At 42.7% G+C, this 24,329-nt stretch overlaps 2 protein-coding genes across 5 annotated transcripts in view; one reads left to right on the top strand and one right to left on the bottom strand.

Annotated features, from left to right (window-relative positions):
• Positions 1–4,374, top strand: part of LOC139746999 (A disintegrin and metalloproteinase with thrombospondin motifs adt-1-like) — a 39,652-nt gene extending 35,278 nt beyond the window's left edge. For 3 of the 4 annotated variants that reach the window (XM_071658713.1, XM_071658714.1, XM_071658715.1), the window contains 7 exons: positions 242–441; positions 737–842; positions 1,282–1,396; positions 2,134–2,294; positions 2,447–2,684; positions 3,180–3,443; positions 3,704–4,374. In XM_071658713.1, the coding sequence (XP_071514814.1) occupies positions 242–441; positions 737–842; positions 1,282–1,396; positions 2,134–2,294; positions 2,447–2,684; positions 3,180–3,443; positions 3,704–3,921 (1,302 nt within the window). In that variant the 3' untranslated portion in view covers positions 3,922–4,374. The remainder of the gene's footprint in view (positions 1–241; positions 442–736; positions 843–1,281; positions 1,397–2,133; positions 2,295–2,446; positions 2,685–3,179; positions 3,444–3,703) is intronic. The other variant, XM_071658716.1, reaches the window with a different exon arrangement.
• Positions 4,375–5,661: 1,287 nt separating this feature from the next.
• LOC139747000 (uncharacterized) lies at positions 5,662–24,329 on the bottom strand. The gene is made up of 3 exons (XM_071658717.1): positions 24,222–24,329; positions 9,179–10,230; positions 5,662–7,007 (listed from the first exon to the last, which is right to left on the bottom strand). Exons 1-3 carry the CDS (start codon positions 24,249–24,251, stop codon positions 6,557–6,559), a joined length of 1,533 nt encoding a protein of 510 aa, XP_071514818.1. The 5' UTR covers positions 24,252–24,329; the 3' UTR covers positions 5,662–6,556.

Raw genomic sequence — 24,329 nt, 5'->3', positions numbered from 1 at the left:
TTCTCTCGGTGGGCATTATTATTAACTCTTGGTGATGAAATTATTTCTTATTTTGTTTTGCTTTTTGCTTTTTAACACCAGCAGTTTTACTCTTATCTGAAATGGCAGCGACGTAGATAACAGTACTTTTGGAAACATTCTGATGTACTTTACGAGTGAGAGTAAATAGATGTATGTCTCCAAGAACCTGGATACTAATACAACCCCTTCACGCTAAGGACTGTAGTTATGATGCTTACAGGAGTTCCGGTGTGATGCCAACACTCTGTATGGCGCTGATCCACTCACTTGTCGGCCAGACATGGGAGCCCCCGACCCTCACCGTCCCCTGGGACCTCAAGCCCCATCACACACCACAACTCGACCCCTGACACCTACCACTTCAGGTTACGATGATTCACAGTGGGGGCCCTGGCGACCTGCTTCCACCTGCCGCTTCAGGTAAAGTACAGTGTTATTCATAGCGGGTTTTGTGGTCTCGGATGGCTTGACATTTGTAATATTCAAGGTTAAGCTTAATGTGGACACCTGAGGAACAGAGTTGTCATGAAGCCAAGGAGGAATCATTGGTTTAATGATGATTGTATGGGCTTTCCTACACAGTCACCTGGATATACATTGGCATACATGCATACACGTAATCACAGTCACCCTCTCTTCATCATGCAACTCCCACTCATTTTTCCTTTCACAGTAACATCTTTGACCACCAGTTTAACATTTTCTTGCCCCACAGCTGCCTGAAGCCGGCAAAGGGCATCCAGTTGGTGAGCCGGAAGTGCCTGGAGAGAGGATGTATTGGAGTCAACAGGAACATCCAGGTCTGCACACCACTCAAGCCGGTACGTAACCCTCATCATAGTTAAAGCCCAGCCACGGTGTGAACCTGAGTCTGTGACTGGAATCTAAAAAATAGCGAAAAATTGCTAGTTATCTGAAGTTATAATTTTGTCATCTTTTATGTTGCTGACCAGTGTTTCTGTGGTTGACCTGACGCATTCCATGGTTGGAAACCTGGTTGTATGGTTTGCTTCGATAATTAATGCCAGAGTTGCTGTGGATAATTACGATAATTTGGGAGAACTGGACGTTGGGATAATATACTGGTGTTAATACCACCGTAGTACCTTGTGACCTTATGTTTTTGGAAAATATATATCAGTTTTTTTGACAGTGTCCATCTTTACGACAACAAAGAGTTGACTCTCTCCAGACATAATGGCTTGCTCAGGTCTACTCTTCCTCAACCATACAAGCATCTGACACAAGTGTCTTCCACAGCAGGAGTGTGACCGCATCCGCACGCCCTTCGAGTTCGCCAGCGAGGTTTGCGCCCGCTTCAAAATTAGCGTCGACCAACTTTCTGGCGTAGGAATGCAGCTATCCAGCACCAAAGGTCAGTAATTCACTTCGATGCCAGTTTCTTATCGAAAGAACAAATGCTGTCATTATTTCACCTTGATGCTACCCAATCTTTGGTATCCCTTGCAAGTTCTAACCTGGAGTTGAGGAGTTAGATGCGAGTGTCATTTGTTAATCAGGTGTTACTGGGCTCCTCCTGCTTATAGTTATAACATGAGTAGGAAGTCACCTTCAGGAAGGTTGTATCCTTGTCTAAGGATGAAAGATAGTACAGAACCTTGAGGAACGCCGTACTCCAGAAGAGTTCATATTTCCCTCCTGATTGAGGTACAGTAAAATAGGTCCCAGGGTTACATAGTAGTAATGATATCAATAATAACTGTACATTGCTTAATTGTAAACACAAAACTAAAGAGTTGGTGTGTCAGTATATGACCACAATATTTACTCCAATTTTAGGGTAGAAGTTGGAGAATAATGTATATATGGAAGATTACACAATAGATATTTGCATAACATTACTGTATTTTGATTGCCGCTTTATAAATGGTTTTACGTGTGTGAACAAAGTATAAACCTCAATGACTTTAAGAAGTTACCGTTACCTGGCCCTTGCTATCAAGTCATTATCATTACCTACACTCCTGGCATCCAGCCCTGGCTTGTATCCTACCTGTCTAGTGACTATGAGTTGTTTTTATCACCTGACACACAGTCCCTGCCTCTCATGTGCTGGTTAGCGTGTAAGTTCACCCCTTGACCTACCCTCAGATGACCCTGACCGGTCGTGCACAGTGGCCTGCCAGGACTCTACCCTTAACTACCGCTTCTACCGAGTGAACGGCCGGGAGGGGTGGTTCCCCTTCGGCACCGAGTGCTCCAGGGGCACGAAGAGGCACACACGCTCCTATTGCCTCAATGGCAAGTGTCTGGTGAGTAGTGCATTTAATGGCTCTACACAAACACAAGTATAGAGCTCCCTTCCCTTATGTACCTATAATAACTCAGTCTCAGTCCAGAACTTCCCCACTCCTCATCTCAGGACTCCCACACTCCTCATTCATACCATTTTATGTCCTCCTAGGACTTCTCACGGGAGGGAACACCGCTCCGCAACACTATCTACACAGAGTACGAGCGAGCTCGTTCCTTGGACCTGGAACCCATCGAGAGGGCCTTCCCGCTCACTATGGTGTCTCCTCCACTCCGCCGCTGGATCTCCTGGCGCAGACGGAGGGATGTGACCTCCTCTTCACATCCTATCTCCAGCACCATCAGTGACCGTCTCCTGCTCACTCTCGTTGACCAGGTCAACCACACATGTAAGCATACAGTCTTGGTATTCCCCCATAAGCGTTGCTCAAGAACTTGAGAGAATACTTCACCTCACACAGGAAGTTGCAAAGATCTAAAAGATTTCTTGGTTTCGAGACAAGATACGTTCTGGGGTATATAACATAAATTCATCCCAAAATGGGATCCAACATTATATGTCTTCTACGATGGAATACACTTTTTCTCTTCCTTTAATATCTAACTTATGAACTGAGGACGTTTTCAGTATTTACTATTTTCATAATCATTTACTTTACAGTATTTACTGTTTTCGTAATTTTTTATTTCAATATTAGGGGAGTCATGCTTATGCTATCTCGTAATTTCAACAGGTAAAGTGATCATAGTGATCATAAAAGAAAGAAATTATAATATTTGATCTTAAATGTCTATCTATTCAAATCTAGAGTCGCCATCTATTACCCTGTAGACTACAGTGTGCTCAAGTATGATATATACCACCACTTGGTTTATTTCAACAGTGACCACGAGAGGCGGGATGCAGGATGAGCCTCGGTCATCGATAGATTTTAAGAATCCCCTGTTCGTGAACCAGGTACCTCCGCGAAGCAACAATTATACATTCACGCTCAAGCCCAACACGTTCACGCTGACGCCCCTCCACCCTCGACCCACGAACACCAGCACCGTTGCTGCTGATGTTGCATTTGACGAGGAGGTGTTAGGCCCACAGGAGTACCAGTGGCGGGTTACGGTGTCGTCTTGCTCCGTCACGTGTGGCACTGGTTAGTTGGTGACGAGGCGGACGATTGGTTTTCGATCTCCTGAAATTATGTGTTGATTTAGTGATTAGAGGTGTATATGGTGTGACAATGCTTATGATGGAGAAGAATTTCCAACAATCCTTCCAAAAGTCCTTTTTATGTTTACATATTTCACTCTAGTCATCACCCTTGCATTGCAGTGTTATGGATGCTTACTTATACACTCGTAGAATTTTTGCAGTATTGTAAGTATTGCTAACCCACTCACGGTTGTGTTGCAGGTCTGGAGGAGGTGATGGCAGTGTGCACAAGTGTTGGGGCGCAGGAAGAGGCTGTAGATGGATCACTGTGTGCTCCTGATCCTCCTCCTGTAACACCACACTTCAGAACATGTGTGGTTAAGGCAGCTTGCTTGACCCACCAACCTGACGCCATTTCCTCTGCCATTGGTCGGTGGTTAGTGGGCTTGTTACGTGATGTCAGCAGTAGTCAGGTTTAATTGCCTTTCTCACAGTAGCTGTCTTTTTTAAAGTAATTTCTGTAGTTCAGTATGTGATAGCTTACATCCTAGATTCTCTTTGTTGATAAACGAGTCTGTAGACCACCTAGAAATTTCGCTTTTCCCTTCTGTTGAAAATGTATACACGAGACTTGCCTGCTGGTATCCATCCGTGATGGTACGTTGTTGTGTTCCTCTTCATCTACAGCAGAAACATCCCCTCCGTTTATTTCAAACTGTACATTTATGAAGGACATATGTGTGTAAGGAATTTGGTCTTGGATGGGTAGCCATGGGTAGCCACACACACATACACAGCAGGGAAAGTTAATCAAGAGGTGTGCTTTGTGTGCAGTGAAGTCTGTAACAGTAAGGTCAAGTGGTTACAGAATTACAACAGTTTAATATTCCTACTTTGTATTTATAAAAAAGACAAATAAAATTGTTCCTGTATCGCGACTGTTCCGTTGCCCTCACCAGACAATGATATATGATGTCACAAAGGTATTTTATATGGCGGAAGGAAAATACAGCAATGTATTGTAAGTTTAATTCTCCTGGTGAACAAAGTTCATGATATTAAAGAAAAGTGTATATTGAATATGGCTATAATTGCTCTACTTGTATGGCTAATAAACTTGACCAGTTCCTGTTGTTAAAAGTTTGTGTATAACAGAATCTGTGGAGTAGACTGTCATCGGATGTGGTGGCAGAGCGAGGTTTTATCTTGGACTAGAAAACCAGTGTATGAAGATTGATCTCTGTATTCAGTGAGTCAATCGACCAGAGCTCAGATTATCAATGGTTTTTGTGAAATTGGAATACACTGACGAGAGTGTTGAGGTGGGACAGGGATGCTAACACTACCTTAGTATATTCAGTAGGACGACTTCCCCTCCTCCATTTACTGTATAATCAGATCACAGTACCAGTCTGAATAATTACATTTTACCTGGAATTCGTAATGAAGACTTTATATAAGTGATTTTAAGTAAACATTTTCACTACAGAATATCCACGATTTTGAATGTTTCGTCCTATATGGTAGATGTTTCTTATGTTTTGCTGATGAGGAATTATGAAACAACTTATGAATAAGAGTTTTTCCCAGATGGTACAAAGATATGACTTTGCCATGTAAATGATGTACCTGCTCTGGTAACTGTGAAATGACAATAAACAAAAACCTCTTTTTCTGTATAATGTTTCTCCAGGTGGGCTACAGTTGTACCAGAGTGGAGTAGCGGAACTGGGAATTTATTGCTCATGGTGGTAGGATTCATTCAGACAACACGCCATCTTAACAACGAATCCATCCGTAAGTCACCCTAGTGATCGCCACTCTCATGGTGTGCGCAGATCCCGCGTTCCTCTAGGGAGATGCGGCAACCTTTTCAGAGACCTAATTAATGATGGCAGCACCAGCAGGAGGTGGACATTCACAACACCGTCTTCAGGTGCATCTCGCAGCTGCTGTAGAAAACCTCGGCTTATCAATCAAGCAGTTGTGCTGTCCACACATTATAGTATATGATTATCATTGAAGCTATGAACAAGGATATTTGATACATTATTCTACTATTCATCAATACTTTGCCACGTTGTATTTCTGTACGACCAACTGGTGATTCTTCAGACTGTAGTCATGGTCGGTTGTAACACAACTGTTCCTCTCTTCCTGCAGACAAAACGACGGATACCACAGACAATATAAGTTTGGGGATGTACTAAACGAAGATATTAATATTGTGGAACGTTTACTTATTTCTAAAGATCATATAAAAATATATCTATTATCCCTACAGCACATGAAAAGCTTAACACCTAGTGAGACTCCCACTGGAAGTATGACCACACTCAACATGGTTGTCAGAGAAGTTGAGACAGAACTACTTTCAATGACTAATGTTGATTCTGTTCTGATTGTTTCCATCACTATCATCACCAACATTACGTCCAAATGGCACTTTTATATTTGGTTTTGACCAAGGTCATATTCTGGCAGGGACGGATCGGATGAAGCAATAAGATTTTCACATATGAAAGTTATGGAGTGATGTAAAATATGATTTGACTTCTGTCTTGTTGATAAGTATGAATGGTTCTTGCAAGTACATTACAGCACACATCTGTGTCCTAAGTGATAAGTGACTTTTTCTCATCTCCCGTTTCCCTCACTCTCCTCCCATGTTCTAGGTGTCTCCATATATTGGACTAGGCAGTAATGAGAACACTAATTCTCAGAGTTCCCTATAAGGATACAGAGCACCTGAGGTTAGAATAATAAATATCTAAACGCATATCATAAGCAAAGGAGCCGGTGTTTTGGTTAGTGTCAGATAAAGTAGATGCACCAGAGCAGGACACACCAACATCTTTCAGGAATTACCACCGTGTGGCGTAGGTCTGCTGGATTACATGATCCCTCTGGAGTAGATATGATAGCTAATTATGTACAGCGAAAGACAATAACAATATCTAGGTGACACACCTATGGTCTTCGGGTGTTTGACACCCCTAGAGGGACCGACAGTTGGAATGGATACTATTGGCCTTCTTGTTCAGTTAGTCTTCAAAAAGAGACCTGTGGGTCTTGAAGCCATCATCATACCTGACCAGGTATGGACACCACTGTTTACAGGTACTCTGGTTTGTTGCTAGCTACGCGGTCTTGTGGAAGATTTGGTTCACCTGGTGAGGTCATGAAACGTGCAGCAGTGGGTACCTTTCGAGGGACGCGACTCAAGAGTGGAGGCTTTTGGACTGCAGTGTTTTCCTCTATAATCAGCGATGCATCCAGGGACTTGTCTTGCCTCGGGATGTGTTTCCGGTAAGACTCGTCCTCTACATCCCCACGACTCAGAGGAGGACCATTATCGATCACCCTCTGAGTGCGACTCTGAAGGTGCTGGTTATGATCCAACCCACGAACAAGACCGTGCTGGTCGTCATAGTTAGGCACAGAACTGAAGTAGCCGAAGCCGGGGAAGTTGTCGAAGTACGGGTCGAGGTCATATCCGTCACTGGGGAAATGTGGTGTGGTGCTGCCGCCGTGTAGGCCATCAAGCTCCTCCACCACATTGTACCTGTGGTAGATCACAAACAAAGAATTATGACTATTCTCAAAACAACAGTTACCAATAGAGCTTATTCAACATCTCTTAACATGGTAAGAATTAGTTCAACGAGAGAAGAATCACTTGAAATCCTTTATATGATCTAGCGAAATATCATTATGAATGGCACATTACATCTTCACTGCTCCTCCACCATATTCAGGACCTGTCTGTAGCCTGGTTGCTTTGTACAGTAACTTAAGAGATCTGACTTGGTATTACAGATAGCAAGAAATTAGTAATAGAATAATTTTACATTAAGGCAGCAAGCAAAGACGTATATAAAGGCAAAGACAAGTGGTCATGACATGCCCAGCTGACAGATCAAGTTAGCCGCTCGTCTTACATCATGTGATGACGGATTGCATGACTCTATTGCATGGTGGGAAAACTGTAGGATAATCATGTAAGGTAAACCATGGAAAGGGAGGCATTGCACAGATAGGAAGTGCGATTTATGCATCATGGAACACGGTAGGTTCATTAAATTTCATGTATCATTTATGATTTGACCAGGACCACCTTCTTATGACAGTGCTGATTGGACTCCAGGATCCCTTTTCCAGGAACTCCTGCAGCTTCATGGCTGCGCTACTTCCTTTAGCAGGGAAATATGGACTCCTTTCAAGTGAGAAGTTCTTCAACAACAGTGTGATCCCTTTCGTCAACAAGCAGTGATACAGCCTCGACGAAAGTGATTTTTCACTCGCGATGTAACACAAGGCAGGCGAACTGTGGTGTCTGGTGGGTGTTACCGGACTCCGCCCACTTGATGGTACACCGGGAGTGAATAGTCAGCTTTGACGAGGCTTACATGAAAAAATTCCATCTTGTCTCTGCTGCCGAGTGTAGCGCAGCTGGAACTGCAGAAGCTCCTGTGGTCATGTGATAATGATAAAATAATAATGATAATAATAATAATAATAATAATCATAAAGATCATAGTGTATATAAGGTTTCAACTTTGACCACTAGATGGCTCCACCTTTTCTGATGACAGTGGTGTTGTGGCGGTAAATTTGAAATCCAGTCAATCCTATTTATGTTCACTCTTGCAACACTTTATCCTCACTAGAACAATATGTAATCTAATTTCAGATGTTCCTTTGTCATTGGAGCTGTGAAACAAATTAGTATAATCTAGAATGAAACTACTTCGACCAGTCCGGACCCAGTTTTCACCCAAGCTGGTTCACATCACTTGAGGTTCGATGCTTCATTATAAGGAGTCGAACTGTCATTCTGAACCTACGGAACTGAGTCGGGTGTGTGACGTGCTATCGATAGCTGCTGCTTTGTTGACGGAGGAGTGACAGTGATTTGTGATCGTTTCTGTATTTCCTGTGGACGTTGGCTGGATATACTGAGCTTGGGAGCGTAACATTACTGCCGTGAACGAGGTATGGAACTCTAGTTAGCTATAGATACGTAGGTTGTGTGTGTAGCAATGATCGTTGGCGGAGGAGCCATGTTTACCACTCGTTTCTGAGTGGTAAAGATGTCCGTTGCTCTCTCTTATTAGTTGCAAATAACCCAAACTTTGAGATATGACAGCCATTCTGTGATGTGTTAATTCATAGTTTAACCTGACAATAGTGTTATGGTGCTGTGAAAGGTTTTGATTCATTTTTCTAACTGAATTTAGAATTAAATGATCATGATCATCACATCGAAATTCCACATCACCGCAGGAGAGACTCTGATATTACCAGAAACAAGTAGATATGTAGGTACACATGTTAAATCATTTGATACTTGGTAGGTTGTTAAGTCATCACAGAAGCGACACCTGACGTGTGTGTAGTGTTAAGGCAACCAGCATAACATCGATTATTATTTAGAAATTCATTGCTGTGGGAAGCTGGGAAAGAAAATATATTAACATTATAGAACATTATTGTTGTTAGTATAGATTAAGTAGGTAAATACCATAGATTAATTAACTAACGTATTTCTGAAAATGTGACCACTTACTGTTGTTACTCATAAAATATGACCACTTACTGTTGTTGAAAATATGAGCAATTACAATTGTTACTGCTGAAAATCTGAGCAGATACCGTTGTTACGGCATCAACCAACAGTGAAATTAGAGCTGTTTCCAGAGGAGTGGGAGTAAATGTTGTTAACGAGGAACCTACCCGTCTTTGGGAAAGTGGCCGCCTGACTCCGGGTACGGATGTTTGTAGACGAAAGGATTGTATCCCAGCTGGTGCAGGCTGGAGAGCGGCAGGTCCGGTTGCGGAGGGCCGGTAGGGTGAGGGAAGGACTGAGGGGCGGAGTGAGCGGCAGGGTCGGGAGCGGGATGGCCGGCAGGGTGAATGAAGGGCTGAGGGGCTGGTTGGCCAGCAGGGTGAATGAAGGGCTGGGGTGAGGGATGAGCGGCAGGGTGGTCTGCGGGACTAGGGGCTTGATGGACTGCAGGAGGATCGATGACGTTGATAGCAGAGTGGTCCACGTGCTGGGGGGGTGCAGGGGGGTCGATAATGGTGATGCCAGGGTGACTTACGTGCTGGGGTGCGGGACTGACGACATGGCTTGCCTGCTCGGGAGGGAGATGAATATCTGGGGGGTCGATGATGTTGATGGCAGGCTGGTTCACATCGTGGGGGACATGTTGCCCTGCGTGCTGTAGGGCGGCGTGGATGCCAGGATGGCCTGCGTGGTCAGGGGCGGCATGGACGACATTATGACCTGGTTGCTGGGGGGCAGCATGGACGACATTAGGGCCTTGCTGCTGGGGGGCAGCATGGACGCCAGGCTGCCCTGCGTGCTGGGGGGCGGCATGGACGACATTATGGCCTTGTTGCTGGGAGGCGGCATGGACGCCAGGTTGCCCTGCGTGCTGGGGGGCGGCGTGGACGCCAGGGGGGTCGATGATGTTGATGGCAGGAAGGTTTATGTGATGGGGGGCAAGCTGCTCAACGATCTGGGTGACGTGACCGTCCTTGCCATGAGTGGACGGGAGGTCGACAGGGGAGTGGACGAGCAGCTGTCCGTCAGGCTTGATGGAATGTGAGCTCTTGGAGACGAGGCGGGCGGGAACGACGTTGTCTTTGAAAATACTGTCGCCGTCGACCGGTGAGGCGTCAGACTTGACTAGGCTACGTAACGGGTCGTGTGTGATCAGGTCCCTGGGTAAGGTCACGTCTGGCGACACATCCGCCGTCACGACAACTATCACTGCAGAGACCTGTGGTACGGAGACGAGGGTTAATAGTGACATAGAAAACATGGTGAAGTAATATGGTAATGGAGTCGCCTCTGAGGAAACTTTGAAGACTAAACATAGGAAATGTGTTATGATGAACTTAGAATAAGTCGTTCAACTTGTTCACACGACGTTATGAATACACGTCAGAGAAGGGGAAATTCCCGGGTTGACTGTGTACAAACTGCTTGCTCGCAGTTTGAACAGTGACTAACTTCATAGTTTTCCGAGGTTCACATAATTATAGATGAGGCCGGTCAAGATGGATGACATCGTTAAATGAAATTTTATTGATAAAGATTGTGGCAGGCAAAATGTAACACTAACCGCTTTTTAAGATGCTAGTTAGAGAGGAAGGAAAGGTGGGACAGGGGAAGGAATAATTTGAAAGGGAAATAAGTGTGACCGAGTACACAGGTGTATGAGACGGGTGTCAGGTGTAGTTTCAGACATGTTTTGTTTTACTGACAACGTATTTTGTGTGACTTTTTTATACTCCCGCTTCAAAGGTGTGTGTGTGTGTAGTGATGCTGTTCCTATTTAATCCGGTAAAAGGAATGAGCAGCGCTGAGCCATGGTTCATTATGTAGTACATCGATGGATGGTTGGAACTTCTCAAAGTGGTCTTAGTCTCCATGGGAACCAAGGGTGTTCCATATCTGCACTCTTCTCCAGGTTTCAGTGTCTAGTTTTTCTCATCGTTGTCTTACATGTCTGTTTTTCCTCTTGCCGACAGATACGATATATGAATCATTTTTAATCCTGTAATCATTACAGGACCTACATGGTCAATAACGCTAACCGTTACTTGATAATGCTCCTGTTATAGTCCTCAAACGTATGATGTAACGTTTCCCATAGCGACCATTTAACCCGGGGAAGCGTCATGTTCTCGTCGGCATAGTTGTGTGGAAGCTGCTAGGTTAGCGTGGAGGCTGCTAGGTTAGCGTGGAGACTGTTAGGCTAGTGTGGAGGCTGCTAGGTTAGCTTGGAGGCTGTTAGGTTAGTGTGCAGGCTGCTAGGTTAGTGTGGAGGCTGCTAGGTTAGTGTGGAGGCTGCTAGGTTAGTGTGGAGGCTGCTAGGTTAGTGCCGCTTACGCTCAACAGATAGCGGTTGTCACGCGAGTCGCTACCGTCACACCGTGGGAAGACAGACGACACAGTAATCCTTTTCCTGCACTAGTGCACACACAAGACCGCTACGGCTGTTTGATAAGTTGAATGTTGTAATAAAGAAATTGTCTTCCCACATGTGGGAATTGTATTACATCCAAACACTCGCAGTGATGAACGTGGACGCACACCAGCGACACGTACGAGCCAAGGTTCGAGTCTCGTGCATAAGGGTGAGGTTGCAACCAACCCAGTTGTTTTTCGTTGTCTTTGGGGTTGTCAGTAATGAGGTAGCAAGCACTGGCTGGGGTTGGTATCATGTTGAATATGACCCCAGAACGGCATGTGAGGAGAGCCGTCAGGAAAGCGAACCAGTTATACGTAATAGGAGAGAATACTGGATGACGCTACCAGATCGCACCTGGTAGGAAGAGAGAACACTGGACGACGCTACCAGACCGCACCTGGTAGGGAGAGAGAACACTGGACGACGCGACGACACTGCAAGAAAGCAGGGATGATAATGTTTAAGTACTATAATGTTTTACATTAAGAGACAATGGCGCTCCTGTATTGACCTGTAGGAGGTTGTGGGGTTACGTTGCAACACGTGTGACGATCAGGTTCGGGAGGTTGAACCTGACGATCCTCAGGTACCTGGAGAATCTTGTCTCCCACACGACGACCAAGTCACATCTGGCGAGAACTGGAAGGTCCAGAGTAAGTGATAGAAAGCACTGAAGGAACTGGTGAGAGTTAGAAAGTTAAGGTGCAGGAAGCATGGCGGTGTCCGCACTTATTCTAGTTTTAGAAACCAAACCAGATTATATGATGGTTTCCAAAATCACCAGACTCGTCCCCCAACGACTCTCTCCACAGCGCAAACACTCACCATGAGCGACGATTATCCAACTGATGTTTTGGGAAGATGAAGCAAGAAAAAATGTGTCAATAGCCAGTGGAGAACCTCACACAACACTCCAGTACATAATACAGCAGGCCTCTCACATGACGATGGATATATGATATATCAACGAGGTCTTTATAGCAATTATTTATGTGTGACGTCATTTGTGTGTCCGTAGTTAAAAGTTTTACAGACTTTCCTCCTTAGATTGTCTATTTCCTTTTCTACTTTCGCCCAAAACTATTTCATCATCATCTTTGCAACTAACGCGTTCGAAAAGACCCAGCGGTGTGCTTGATCTGACGGGTGAGGTGTCATCGCCCACAACAAACCCTCCTACAAGCATTAGAACTAGTGAGCACTGGGGAACCCAGCAGTAAACTGATACGTTAGCCTCTTGTAATAAGTCAATAGACAGATAGATAGATATTGTACATGTGAAATTCGAGTGTATGTGGACAAAAGTGCAAAGACTATTTTTTTAAGTGTCAACAGAGAAGGATACAAAAAAGCGTTTCAATTCAAGTGAATTTAAAGGTGTTAGAAAAAGCAAACTGTACACCCACAAAAGTCATGTCAGAAGTTTGGTATCCGATTATTTCATTAACAAGAAGTTTATTGAAGCTCGTCATAGAATGTCGCATAGCAATTGTTAGATACATACAGTTGAGTCGAGGCTTGCAATACAAGATATATTTTGATATAAACATACCGGATGAATTGTTCCATCATTGGTGGCTGGCTTTCAGAGTTAGTTTCTATAAACTTCAGAATCATTCACAAGAAAGTTGTAAACGAGAGCCACCTTCTGGAAGCAAGAAATGGGAGGAGGTCAGTCAAGTGTACTCCACAGTACTATACAAAGTCCTTACCACAGTGAAAGAGGTCGATTAGTGAGAGGTAGCCACAGCCGCCACCACAGTGAGAAAAGCAACGACGTCCACAACCACCCCTTGTAGACAGGTACACTTGTGAGAACTGTGACTGCAGGAGACAATCGTTGCTGACGAAGTTGAGGGATTTGGTTTGATGAAGAGAGAGAGAACCTGTAGACTCATCTCGCCACCACACTGTTAACTCAAATGATAAACATTGGTAATCAGGATAAAACCCACAACCCTCGTCTCCATTTTTCTCCTCCGAGACGGGCGGTACTGTACCTTGTGGTACCAACCCGCCTGGTAACGCGTACCTCGGCCCTTCCCTTCCTCATGGTACAGTCGTAATCATCACCCAGCAGATGACCATGACCTATGTGGTGATTAGTGCGACGCGCACCCAGAACATCTCGTTACCCTCGTACCTCACCAGGAGGTTTCGTGCATCACCATTTCTATTCATGATGTTCTGTGGGACGCTTTAGGGAAATGAGCAAAACGTATATCAAGGACGCTGTTGTTACGACGTAGGACACGCACTACACACGTCACAAGGACTTGCAGAGCCGTGGCGGAGTGCAGGTCAGTGAGCAAGGAATGCCCCGTGGCTACCTCAGAGTAGCGGCTGTCGTGGTTGAGTGGAGCTGCTGACCTGCGGACGCACTTTCTGAGAAGCGCCCACTTCCAGCCCTATGTTCCATCCCTCCACTTTCCCTTTTCTTTCTCAGAATTAACCACCCCATCTTCCCTCGTGTATGGATGTGACAAGTGTTGTGACCGTCATACAGCCTCATCAAGCAGCCCACGGCAGACTCGGGAACTATATGGCTTTATAAACTGCAAGTCACTGTACAGCTTCACCACCAGTGGCGAAGGCCACTATATATCTTAACCAAGGATGGCACAGCCGAGTCACTCCAGCACCACTTCAGGAGAGGCAGGTCACCGTAGCACCATCAGTGGAGGAAGTCGGGTCACCAGGAACAACTGGGTGGAGGAGGAGGTGGGTTTGGATGAGGCAGAGCTGAAGGAGCAGTACAGGTGGTGTAGTGAGGAGGCTGTTGGTCATGATGGAAGACGAACGACCAAGTTTTATAAGTACTGTGCATTTTTACCAGCTCCCATCCCTCCTTCCCTCTTCCACCAGTGAGAGTACAGAATCCTTGTTACATAACAGGACGGACGGCTCACATGACAGCCAAATTCTCTAAACACACACACACACACACACATATATATATATATATATATATATATATATATATATATATATATATATATATATATATATTGTTACAACGCCAGCCTTCTACAGCAGTCCACCAGGGTTGCAAACAGGTTTACAAGAGTAAGAATTCGATTATTGACTGACTCACCGATGATGATCTGTGCGCCTGATGTGAAAGTCATCTTCATCAATTTCTTACGAATTCAGGAACTTGAGAACATTGGATGATTAGCAATATCGTGAAAAAGTTTACTTTTACCCAGGAAGCTTTGTTGAGAAGGGAGTGTAAATAGAGGTTTACAGAAAGCTGTTTCTTAACCCAATAAGCACTACGGTATGACCCCTAACGCATGATGGTATGACGTGTGACCTGACTTGAGAATCGGGTCAAAGGCCAAGTTATTATACCCAGTGTTCGTAACGTCGTCTTTAAGATGTTAATGCGTAATATCATTTTAGATTTGATAATGTTTATTGTGTTGTAGGGTACAATCTTTACGTGAAGGATCATCATGATGGGCATTGGTTAAGAAAGCAGTAGATGTACGAGTAGAAACTAGCATAGTGATATTGACCCACTACTCTCACGCAGTGAAATCCTAGATGCTCTAGAGTCGTGACGTAAATAATAGTAATGGCGACACACGCACATCTCGTCGCAGTATCAATCCTCTGATCGTGTATCATTACACTTCAGGCGGTGCTGAAACTCGGGCAAGACTAAAACACGTCCTGCAGAACAGCTCATAACTAGCCAGCTGCAGGCCCGCAGGCAAGCGCTGAAAAACGCGTGAGGCAACCAGGGTGGAAATGATTGGGTCTTAGCTGAGGAAAGTTTGACAATGATGGTGTAAGGTTAGGCCAAGAACCAGGGAAATCTGAGGTCGTAGAGGATAGATACAAGGTTGACCATGGCGACCAAGAATGCGGAGTCAGTTATTGCCAGTTGTGAGCGCGGTTAATGATAGTAGTGATAATGATGATAGTGGGAGAACCAATTGAAAATGAAGGAATGGGGCGAATATGATTTTGATAGCTCGGTGCGTTAATTGGAAGATGAAGTATAAAGGCGGAGACGTGCTTTCAGTGGACTGAACCAAGGTATACATAGCAGCCAGTGGACACGGCGGAAGGGTATTCTGGATAATAGATTTGAGCAAATATGGCCTTTTATTGGTCTGTTTATATAAACAGCGCTACTTCGCTGACACGAGAAATGGTGAACAATTGTGAAAAAAAACATAGTACTGATAATGAAAAAGAAAAATAATGGCTTAGATGATAATGATAACTCGTAAAATGGCGAAAGTGTATGATAATGACAATAATAATAATAATAATGATGATAATAATAATAATAATAATAATAATCATTATCATAGCTATAACAACATTAAGAGTTAGGTATGGGAGCAGCTGAATGTGAGAGGTGGGCATGGCAGGAACCCCACCTACCTACCTTGCGAGGGTGTCAACTTGAGCGCTTCTGATAAGCATGTGAAAGTTATTCCCTTTCACTTTTATGTCCTGAGGTTTGGCGGCAAAGTGTTAAGGTGTAGTTAGTGCGAGGTGATCATGATCTATGGCGGTCCACACAACAGTTGTTGATAGTTCCTTAAATGAAGAAAAATTATCTTCCTTATCCTTCTGACGATCGTATCGGATCCTATGTAGTTATCATTATCGGATTCCCTATCATGATCTTATGATGCATTTCGAAATTATTTTTAGCTTTGATTGTGTGGGTTTTCTGCGCGTGGTCCGAGAATTTTCCTTTACTTTTTCTTCAAAAGGAAGCGATATTCAGAAAAGTTCGTTGGGTATGACAACACGAGAGAAAATCATAAAAACTATATCACAAAGCAAAACTTCCTGTTGTGTTTGTGATAGTAGGCGCTTCACTCGTGCGACAATATAGTTAAGACGAAGAAAAAGAATGTAAGTTAGTACATCATACAGTACGCACAGCTAGGCCTCACTCCGCTCCTGCCTTTCCATACCCTTGGGAGGAGCGACTTTCATTCTCCTCTCAGACGCTGGACAGCCTGGTCCAGGTTCAGAAAATGTTATACGTCGCCCACATAACTGGACTGCCAAGTGATACTTAAAGTTTTCTCTTCATTTTTTATTTTTTAATTCAGACGAAATGGCGCTTTCTCCTGTTTATAGAATGTTTTTCTAAATTATACATCGAGTCATCTACTCGAAAGCATATATCTTTCACAGGATCAAGGTAATTAATTCATTATTCGAAAGTTCTGAGGAAGGTGAACGTTCTGGCCTGTATGTTGCAATATCGAATTAATGCTTATAATAGCTGGATGTGATTAAAGAGTTTATTCCGCGTAGATTATATCGTTTATATGTTTATTGGTTGCGTTCCAGGGATCCTCTCCCACTACCGCATGTAGATATCTTTCCAATTGTTCTCTGTTCTCTCCTACGTCATTACTGATACATGTAGTCCATACTGTATTAAGTAATACACTCTGTATGCAACGTTTGTTTTGATTATATACATACATGTCGTCGTCATACTCTTTATCATGATTGTTTACAGTAGATGTTAATAGTTATACGTTAGGATAATTTCTGATTCGATAAAGCACTGTCCTGCTCCTCCACTGCAGACTAGACACTTGAATGTATCAAATGACAGCCTCGTCATGCAGCCTTACTTACGTTCATGGTATACAGAACTCGTCGTCATGAAGTAAACACACCAGTACTGCACGTTTAGATAAACCTTGACTCAGGAATATATATATATATATATATATATATATATATATATATATATATATATATATATATATATATATATATATATATATATCATTCCTGGGGATAGGGGAGAAAGAATACTTCCCACGTATTCCATGCTTGTCGTAGAAGGCGACTAAAAGGGAAGGGAGCGGGCTGGAAATCCTCCCCTCTCGTTTTTAATTTTCCAAAGGAAGGAACAGAGAAGGGGGCCAAGTGGGGATTTCCCTCAAAGGCTCAGTCCTCTGTTCCTAAAGCTACCTCGCTAACGCGGGAAATGGCGAATAGTATGAAACATATATATATATATATATATATATATTCGAGATGGCATGGGCAATGGTATGTTCTATTATATCCGTCTCATTTTCGCTGTAGAGGCATCCTATAATAATCATATACCATAGCCTGCGCCAGGTACCCATTTGTCGACCACTCCCTCGGGGAGGATGGACCCCTGAGTTTGGTTGAGAGCTGACTGCCCAGGCCGACACTGGTGGTGCACACACGCAAGTTAAGGAGGCTTTAATAATACCGCTGAGTTTACGGTAATTTGAGCGAGCTCTGGTGTTAAGATCTCTTTCAAGGATGACCCTAATTCAGTTTCACCTTTTTTTTTTATTTTGAAGATCTTGCAAAGCTTTTTGCGAGTAAATCTGCGCTGCGCTAGTCTAGCAGGCCGATCATCGAACAACTGCGGCTCACCAAACTGAATGACATTGGTGGAACACAAGGAAGCAGAGTCTTCATATTCCTCCACCAGACTCTGAGAAAGGAAAGCTAATCACAGAACTGGAATCCAGGCTGTTTGAACTTTCTACGTCTATAAAGCTTGAGTAACAGGAATGATGCGAGTTTTTGCACGGACGCGTGAGCCTAGTCGCACTGAGGCCCTCGATGTTGGCCGCATGATGATGCTTCGGCATCAAGGTGACCACGACGATGATCCACTTGATCTCTATCACATTTCCAGTATCATCCATTATGGCCTGAAATATAAACGCATGTAGGGAATAGTAAATTGAAAAATTGATTTGCTGAAGACAAGTTGTCCTTGTAGTGTTTTGGTGCAGTTGATTATCATCCTCTCTTTTTTTTTTTATTTAGAGTCAGTATTGTCAGCAGTGCCGTTTTTCTGACTCATTTAAACCAACATAACCCGAGTAGGTTGTGGCAGTAAGGGAGTAGGTTATGTTCAAAAGTTCGATAGCCATTGTGAGGAAGCTTCTCTGAATGACGCTGGCTGCCCAGGGACCGTATACTATTGCGCCGCCAAGGGAGATCGTAGATTCGGTAGGAAATGTTTACTATTTAAAACCTATTCAATTTAATTTGAGAGTTCTATCACCTGTGTATAAGATATCAGGAAAATCGGGCCAGTAATTTTACCAACTATCATTTATTTCATTTCGTTTCGATTAGACAACCCACACCCGTCTATCGCTAAAGGCATGACGTTCCTGTCATGGTATACCATGTATTTCAATGATCCCCGGAAGGCGTTTTGGATTAAACCAGTTATGACCCCTTCATTTGCTTCCGACCACAATACTGAACGTGTCATACTGTCATCTGGTTGTCAGTGACCGTCCAAGATAACTCCAATTGCATGTGATATTTTTTGTCGTAAAGGCCAGTTGTGTGGTCAGTTCTTGGGAAAGGACTACGCCTCGTTGATATTTAAAGATCTGACCGGCGACAATGGATTTTCATAACGAGTATCTGGACAGCTTCAACGGTTGATATATACCGTTCACACGATTACAAAAATTCTTAATAACGAGCCAAATGATTACTGGTTTTCAACAGATCTCCTGTCGACTACTGAGGTTAACAACAATCACGCAGACGACTACAGGTTCTTGTCAATACAGTTTATCACCCAGGCAGCTATAGAGGTTTATAACAACCATCGATTTGATTACATAGTTCAGGGACTAATGGCGAACACGAACCTAGCTACAGGGGTTTATAACAACCACCCAGACGACTAGAGGAGACTTAGGAAAGGGAAGATTGTGACTTGAGGGTAGTGGGAGGCAGTGAAAGTGTGACGCTGGTATGTCTGTGTGCAACTTAAGGTGCGAGTGTTGGTCTGTAGGTTTTTGAGAGTGTGAGGGTGTGTGTGGTGTTGACGGTGCGTGTACTGCTATGAGAGATTGTTGGGTGTGTTGATATAGGTGCACGATGTGTAATTACCTTATTTGTGCTGTACGGAGAGGGAGTTATACACTCGTGTTAACCCATATCTTGGAAGTTTTCAACTGTCATACTTATTTTATGTTCTGTATGCTACCCGTATTAGCAGTATCATCCCTTAGTGTAGGGGTTTGGGTGTTGGGCGCGCTCTGTCGCTGTGTTTGTGTGAAGGAGTGTGGTTGTGTATCATGTGTGGGGGAATGTGGTGTGAGGAGAAAATTGCGTCTTGCTCCTGTAAAAGTCAACTGTTGTGCAATTTCCGTACGTACACATAGCTGCAGGTCGTATACACTATATCTAGACAGCCTGACAAGTTGATAGTTTACTATATATATATATATATATATATATATATATATATATATATATATGTATATATATATTTTTTTATACTAATCGCCATTTCCCGCATTAGCGAGGTAGCGTTAAGAATAGAGGATGAGGACTGGGCCTTTGAGGGAATATCCTCATCTGGCCCCCTTCTCTGTTTCTTTCGGGAAAAAAAAAAAAGGAGAGGGGAGGATTTCCAGCCTCCCGCTCCCTTCCCTTTTAGTCGCCTTCTACGACACGCAGGGAATACGTGGGAAGTATTCTTTCTCCCCTATCCCCAGGGATATATATATATATATATATATATATATATATATATATATATATATATATATATATATATATATATGTCTGTTCCTGTGAATAGTCAGTAAACTTCCAAGGTTTGCCGTGCGTTCGAGATTTGGGCAACGTTGTTTTGGAAGTCTATGTTGGCTCTCGCGACCATAGCAGCTCAGTTCCTCTTATTATCTATTCCCATTTTACTGAAAAGTTTGAACTATTACCATCTGTTTGATCATGACGTTTACATAGGGTGGATTAAGTACATACGACCTCTTAGCTCGCATCTGTGTAGGAAAGACTTTTACGAAATAAGCGCAGAAATGATTACGGAATTGCTCAGATGTACACCAAGTGACACAACTCTTTGTTAGCCGAGACGGAGCGGGGAACTGAATCCTTAATCAAGGCCATCTTATCAATGATATATATATATATATATATATATATATATATATATATATATATATATATATATATATATATATATATATACCAGTTCACGCGCACTACTGTGACCGCTTGCAATATATGTGCTAGCCTAAGCCAGATCCCATTTTATGGACCTACCCCGAGGGGAGGATGAAAAGGATGTTAAAAGGATTCCAAGTTTTAAGAAAATTTTTGTTATTGGTTTCCCTAATATGCCCAGCATTTTTGTCTTACATATCCGCGACGCCTCGAAAGAAAGCCTGTCACTATTCTGAACAGATTACATTGCGTCAGGGAGGAAGCAGTGTTACCTGGTCGTCACACGCTGGTGGGCAACACAGCCGACGCGTCGGTGCCGTCTGGAGATCTCTCCTTGGCTACATGTATGTACATAGACCTACACTAGACATGGGTAGTACAGGCAATATCAGCAGATCTTCATACGTAAATGTTCCAGAGTGAGTCGTAACTTTGTGTGGTTATCACACCAAAGCAAATTATGGACGTACCGTAAAGATTCCGAATTTCTCTACCCTGATATAAAGAAATAATAATCATAGCAATTGCGATTCTCATATTACCACTGAAGCCATAAGTAGGCCTGAGAAAGCGACATAATGGAGAAACTGTCAGTTGTGTTAGAGCGCTAATTTCATAGAAAAAAAATCTATTTCCCATCGCCGTATGGTGGATTTTTAATATCGACCCAGTCACTCGGGGTGACTAATATATATATATATATTTATATATATATATATATATATATATATATATATATATATATATATATATATATGCTAAACTTCCTGTGGATGAAACGATTGCATTCGTTATTTCACCATATTTATCTCACAGTAATTATCTATAATGACTGACTGTTCTGGGAACTGGGACTTTCAACAGTAACTGGCAGGCTGGCAGGATGACATGGTGCCGTAGGGATTTCGCGGCGGTGTTACGTATTACGCGTGTCGCTCATTGTAAAATTCATGCCCTTTCGCTTGACATTTATATATATATATATATATATATATATATATATATATATATATATATATATATATATATATTCTCACGCTCTCGTTCTCTCTGCCATCATCCCCGTTCCCACTGTTGTCCATTCCTCTCCCCTGTGGCTACAAACATCAGCAAATTTACGATCAGAAGATAATTGTTCTCATTTTCTCAGCGTCTCGCTAATCATGCCAGGTAGGCTGGCAGCCCTGCTACCGGGAGGCTTGGATTAGACAATGTATTTCGTGCTCGCTGGTACACTACTGCATTTATATCTCTATTATCTTAATAGACAGAAAGTACCTTTTATATGTAGATCTTCATGGAAAAAACAAACAGTATTTCGAATTCTATTGAATGTTTTCAGAAAAACTTATCTTACAGTGTGGTAATAAAATCATATATTTCAAAATAAAGTCCAACCGTGGCACAATGGCAATATTCATGCAGACTGAGTGTGCATGGTCTTAGCATTATCTTGAACACCTTGATGTTCAAGATTGTTTTTACTATTACAACTTGGCACTGACTGCTTAAAATCAATGACCCTGGCAGTCGATAGGTTTCAAGCCTTACTGTGGAACGCAGACTGTTTTCTTTGGGTTGTTTTGGACAAGAAATGATAATTAGAGCTGTTGAGGAAGGTACGCATCCGCAGTTGATGCCGGCCATGTACGAACTACGTTGCGCGGAGGTACGAATTACCCTGTATTTATGTTACATTAGTGAAGGAGGGAATATCAGTATTTTCCCTGATATATAACAGTGAGATGAAATTAATACCGCGTTTGTTCTGTTAAAGATGGAGATCAAACTGAAATAGTACTATAGATTATTCTGTCTGCTTTGCCATGACAGAAGGAGGATCCATATAGTGCAGTAGCCTCGACCACAATTTTTTTTTTTAGACATGTTATATGACTAGTTTTAAAGTGGTTTGTTAATCCTCGTCATTGGATGTCTCAAGAACACTGGGTGTCGACGATATCAGTAGAGATAAGTTCTGTCTCCTTTAGTTTTGTTTCATGATTATTCCATTCTCTTTTCTCTCGTTATGATACATCCATCGTAAAAGGTGAGTGATAACTTGAGCACCCTCAGTTCTTCCAGTGCACGTAGGGCATACGAGAAAATACTAGATAGATCTGTTTATCAATATAACAATTTGCTTCATATTTGTCAACTTATGGTCAGGCTGCTGTTGAGCGCAATCATCCAGATTATCATTTTCGCCATTATTTCTTCAGAAACAGTTGAGCAATGTAACATATTGCTTCGTCTACCATCTGTCACGCAGCACCACCCACCATACTGTCCTCCTCAGATGGCTATTATGAACATTACAGTTCTCATGTTTACAGTCGCTATCATAACATAGAAATGGAAACAGTCGTCGGCACGAAATGTTCGATGGTCAGCTGTGCATTGTTTAAGAATCATTGCGTAGAGAGACGCCATAAATTGTACGAAAGTATTTTGTGTTTTTTACCAATGATTATCCAGTTACTATTCCTGATATTGTTATGAGAAAAGTGATGGTCAGAGCTGGTCGTTGCAGGTTGAATATTCCAGGAGCAACCTTAAATACTTTATATGTATTCAACCGAGATCTTTCATGGTTTCCTAAGCAATGCAGTTTCCAAAGTGAAGAACTGATTAGTGCTGGTGATGCTGCAGTGTTACCAGAATTGTCACCGGTGTGATCTGTGATAACGCTGAAGCGTTAACAGAGTTGTAACACAAGTATATCATTGATCTATAGTTACCAGAACTGTCACTAATGTGACCAGTTATTGTGCTGTATTAACCGGTGATGTTTCACTGTTACCAGCGTGTTCAGAGATGATACTACAGGGTCCAAGACCAACGTAAGCGACTTTAAATTTAAGGGCAGCACAGTCTCGTCTGTTATTTCGTGATATCCGCCTTATCTTGGCAGTCAACGACAAACATAAAATAATCTCACAGCTTAATCTAATTTTAATATTCTTCGTATACGTTCATATACTCTCAATCATAATGCGCTACGAGAAAGCACGCGGAACGGTGTGGTGATGTCAGCCGCTCAGGATAGACAGCCACAGCCATGCAATCTCTCGACTTCACGAGATGTTTATAAAGTAAAGCTTTCCTTGTAATGTATTTGTTGTATCAGGATTATTAATGACCCATTTCGGCACCATATGTATCGGATCGACTGTAATTGTGACGAACTGGCACCATTAATGCTAAGATTATAAAAACCGTAGAATTCTTGTTTTCGAATGTCTGACGTCCTATATATTTCATCATTCGTATTAAAACTAATAATTATGTTTTCCGAGCAGAGAAATGACACAAAGAATATAAAAATCGGGTAACTGATTCCGACAAACAAGCAAAAAGAAATAGAAGTAACTGAAATTAAATATTTTTCGCCGATATGTGCGTCTAAGATGCGTTTGACGATAATGACGGTAGTGAATTACTCCTACTAAACAAGGTTGATAGTTAGGTGTTTGAATAACAATTTAACACTGGTCATATAATCGTAACAGGATAGGTAAAAAGTATAATGTCTGTTAAATTTGGAAACCAAAGGTGATATTTCACACAACGGTTTCCCTTCAAGGTGACGCTTATGTTTCTAAGACTCGTGACAAATTAACCTGAACACAAACCTACATTATTCTTTTAAACATAGACATTATAATCCTCCTCTGCACTAACCGCAGTTAACCAAGCAGTATGGGAGAGTATATATCTCTAAAACATGTCACTACATATCTACAATAATTCAGATGTGTAAAACATGGAGGGTGAAAAGTACACAAGAACAGGCCACTGACCGTGTGGAGGAGAGATGCCCACCTTGCCATGTTGGCTAGCTCCGCGCACAACACTGTGCTCCTCCCCGACCAACGCCTCGCTTTATACTACACTTTCACTACCGCCGC

The sequence above is a fragment of the Panulirus ornatus genome, chromosome 67 (genome assembly GCF_036320965.1).
Source record: "Panulirus ornatus isolate Po-2019 chromosome 67, ASM3632096v1, whole genome shotgun sequence".
Taxonomy (NCBI): domain Eukaryota; kingdom Metazoa; phylum Arthropoda; class Malacostraca; order Decapoda; family Palinuridae; genus Panulirus; species Panulirus ornatus.
The sequence above is the reverse complement of the archived record's forward strand: the minus strand, read 5'-3'. Positions and strand labels throughout refer to the sequence as shown.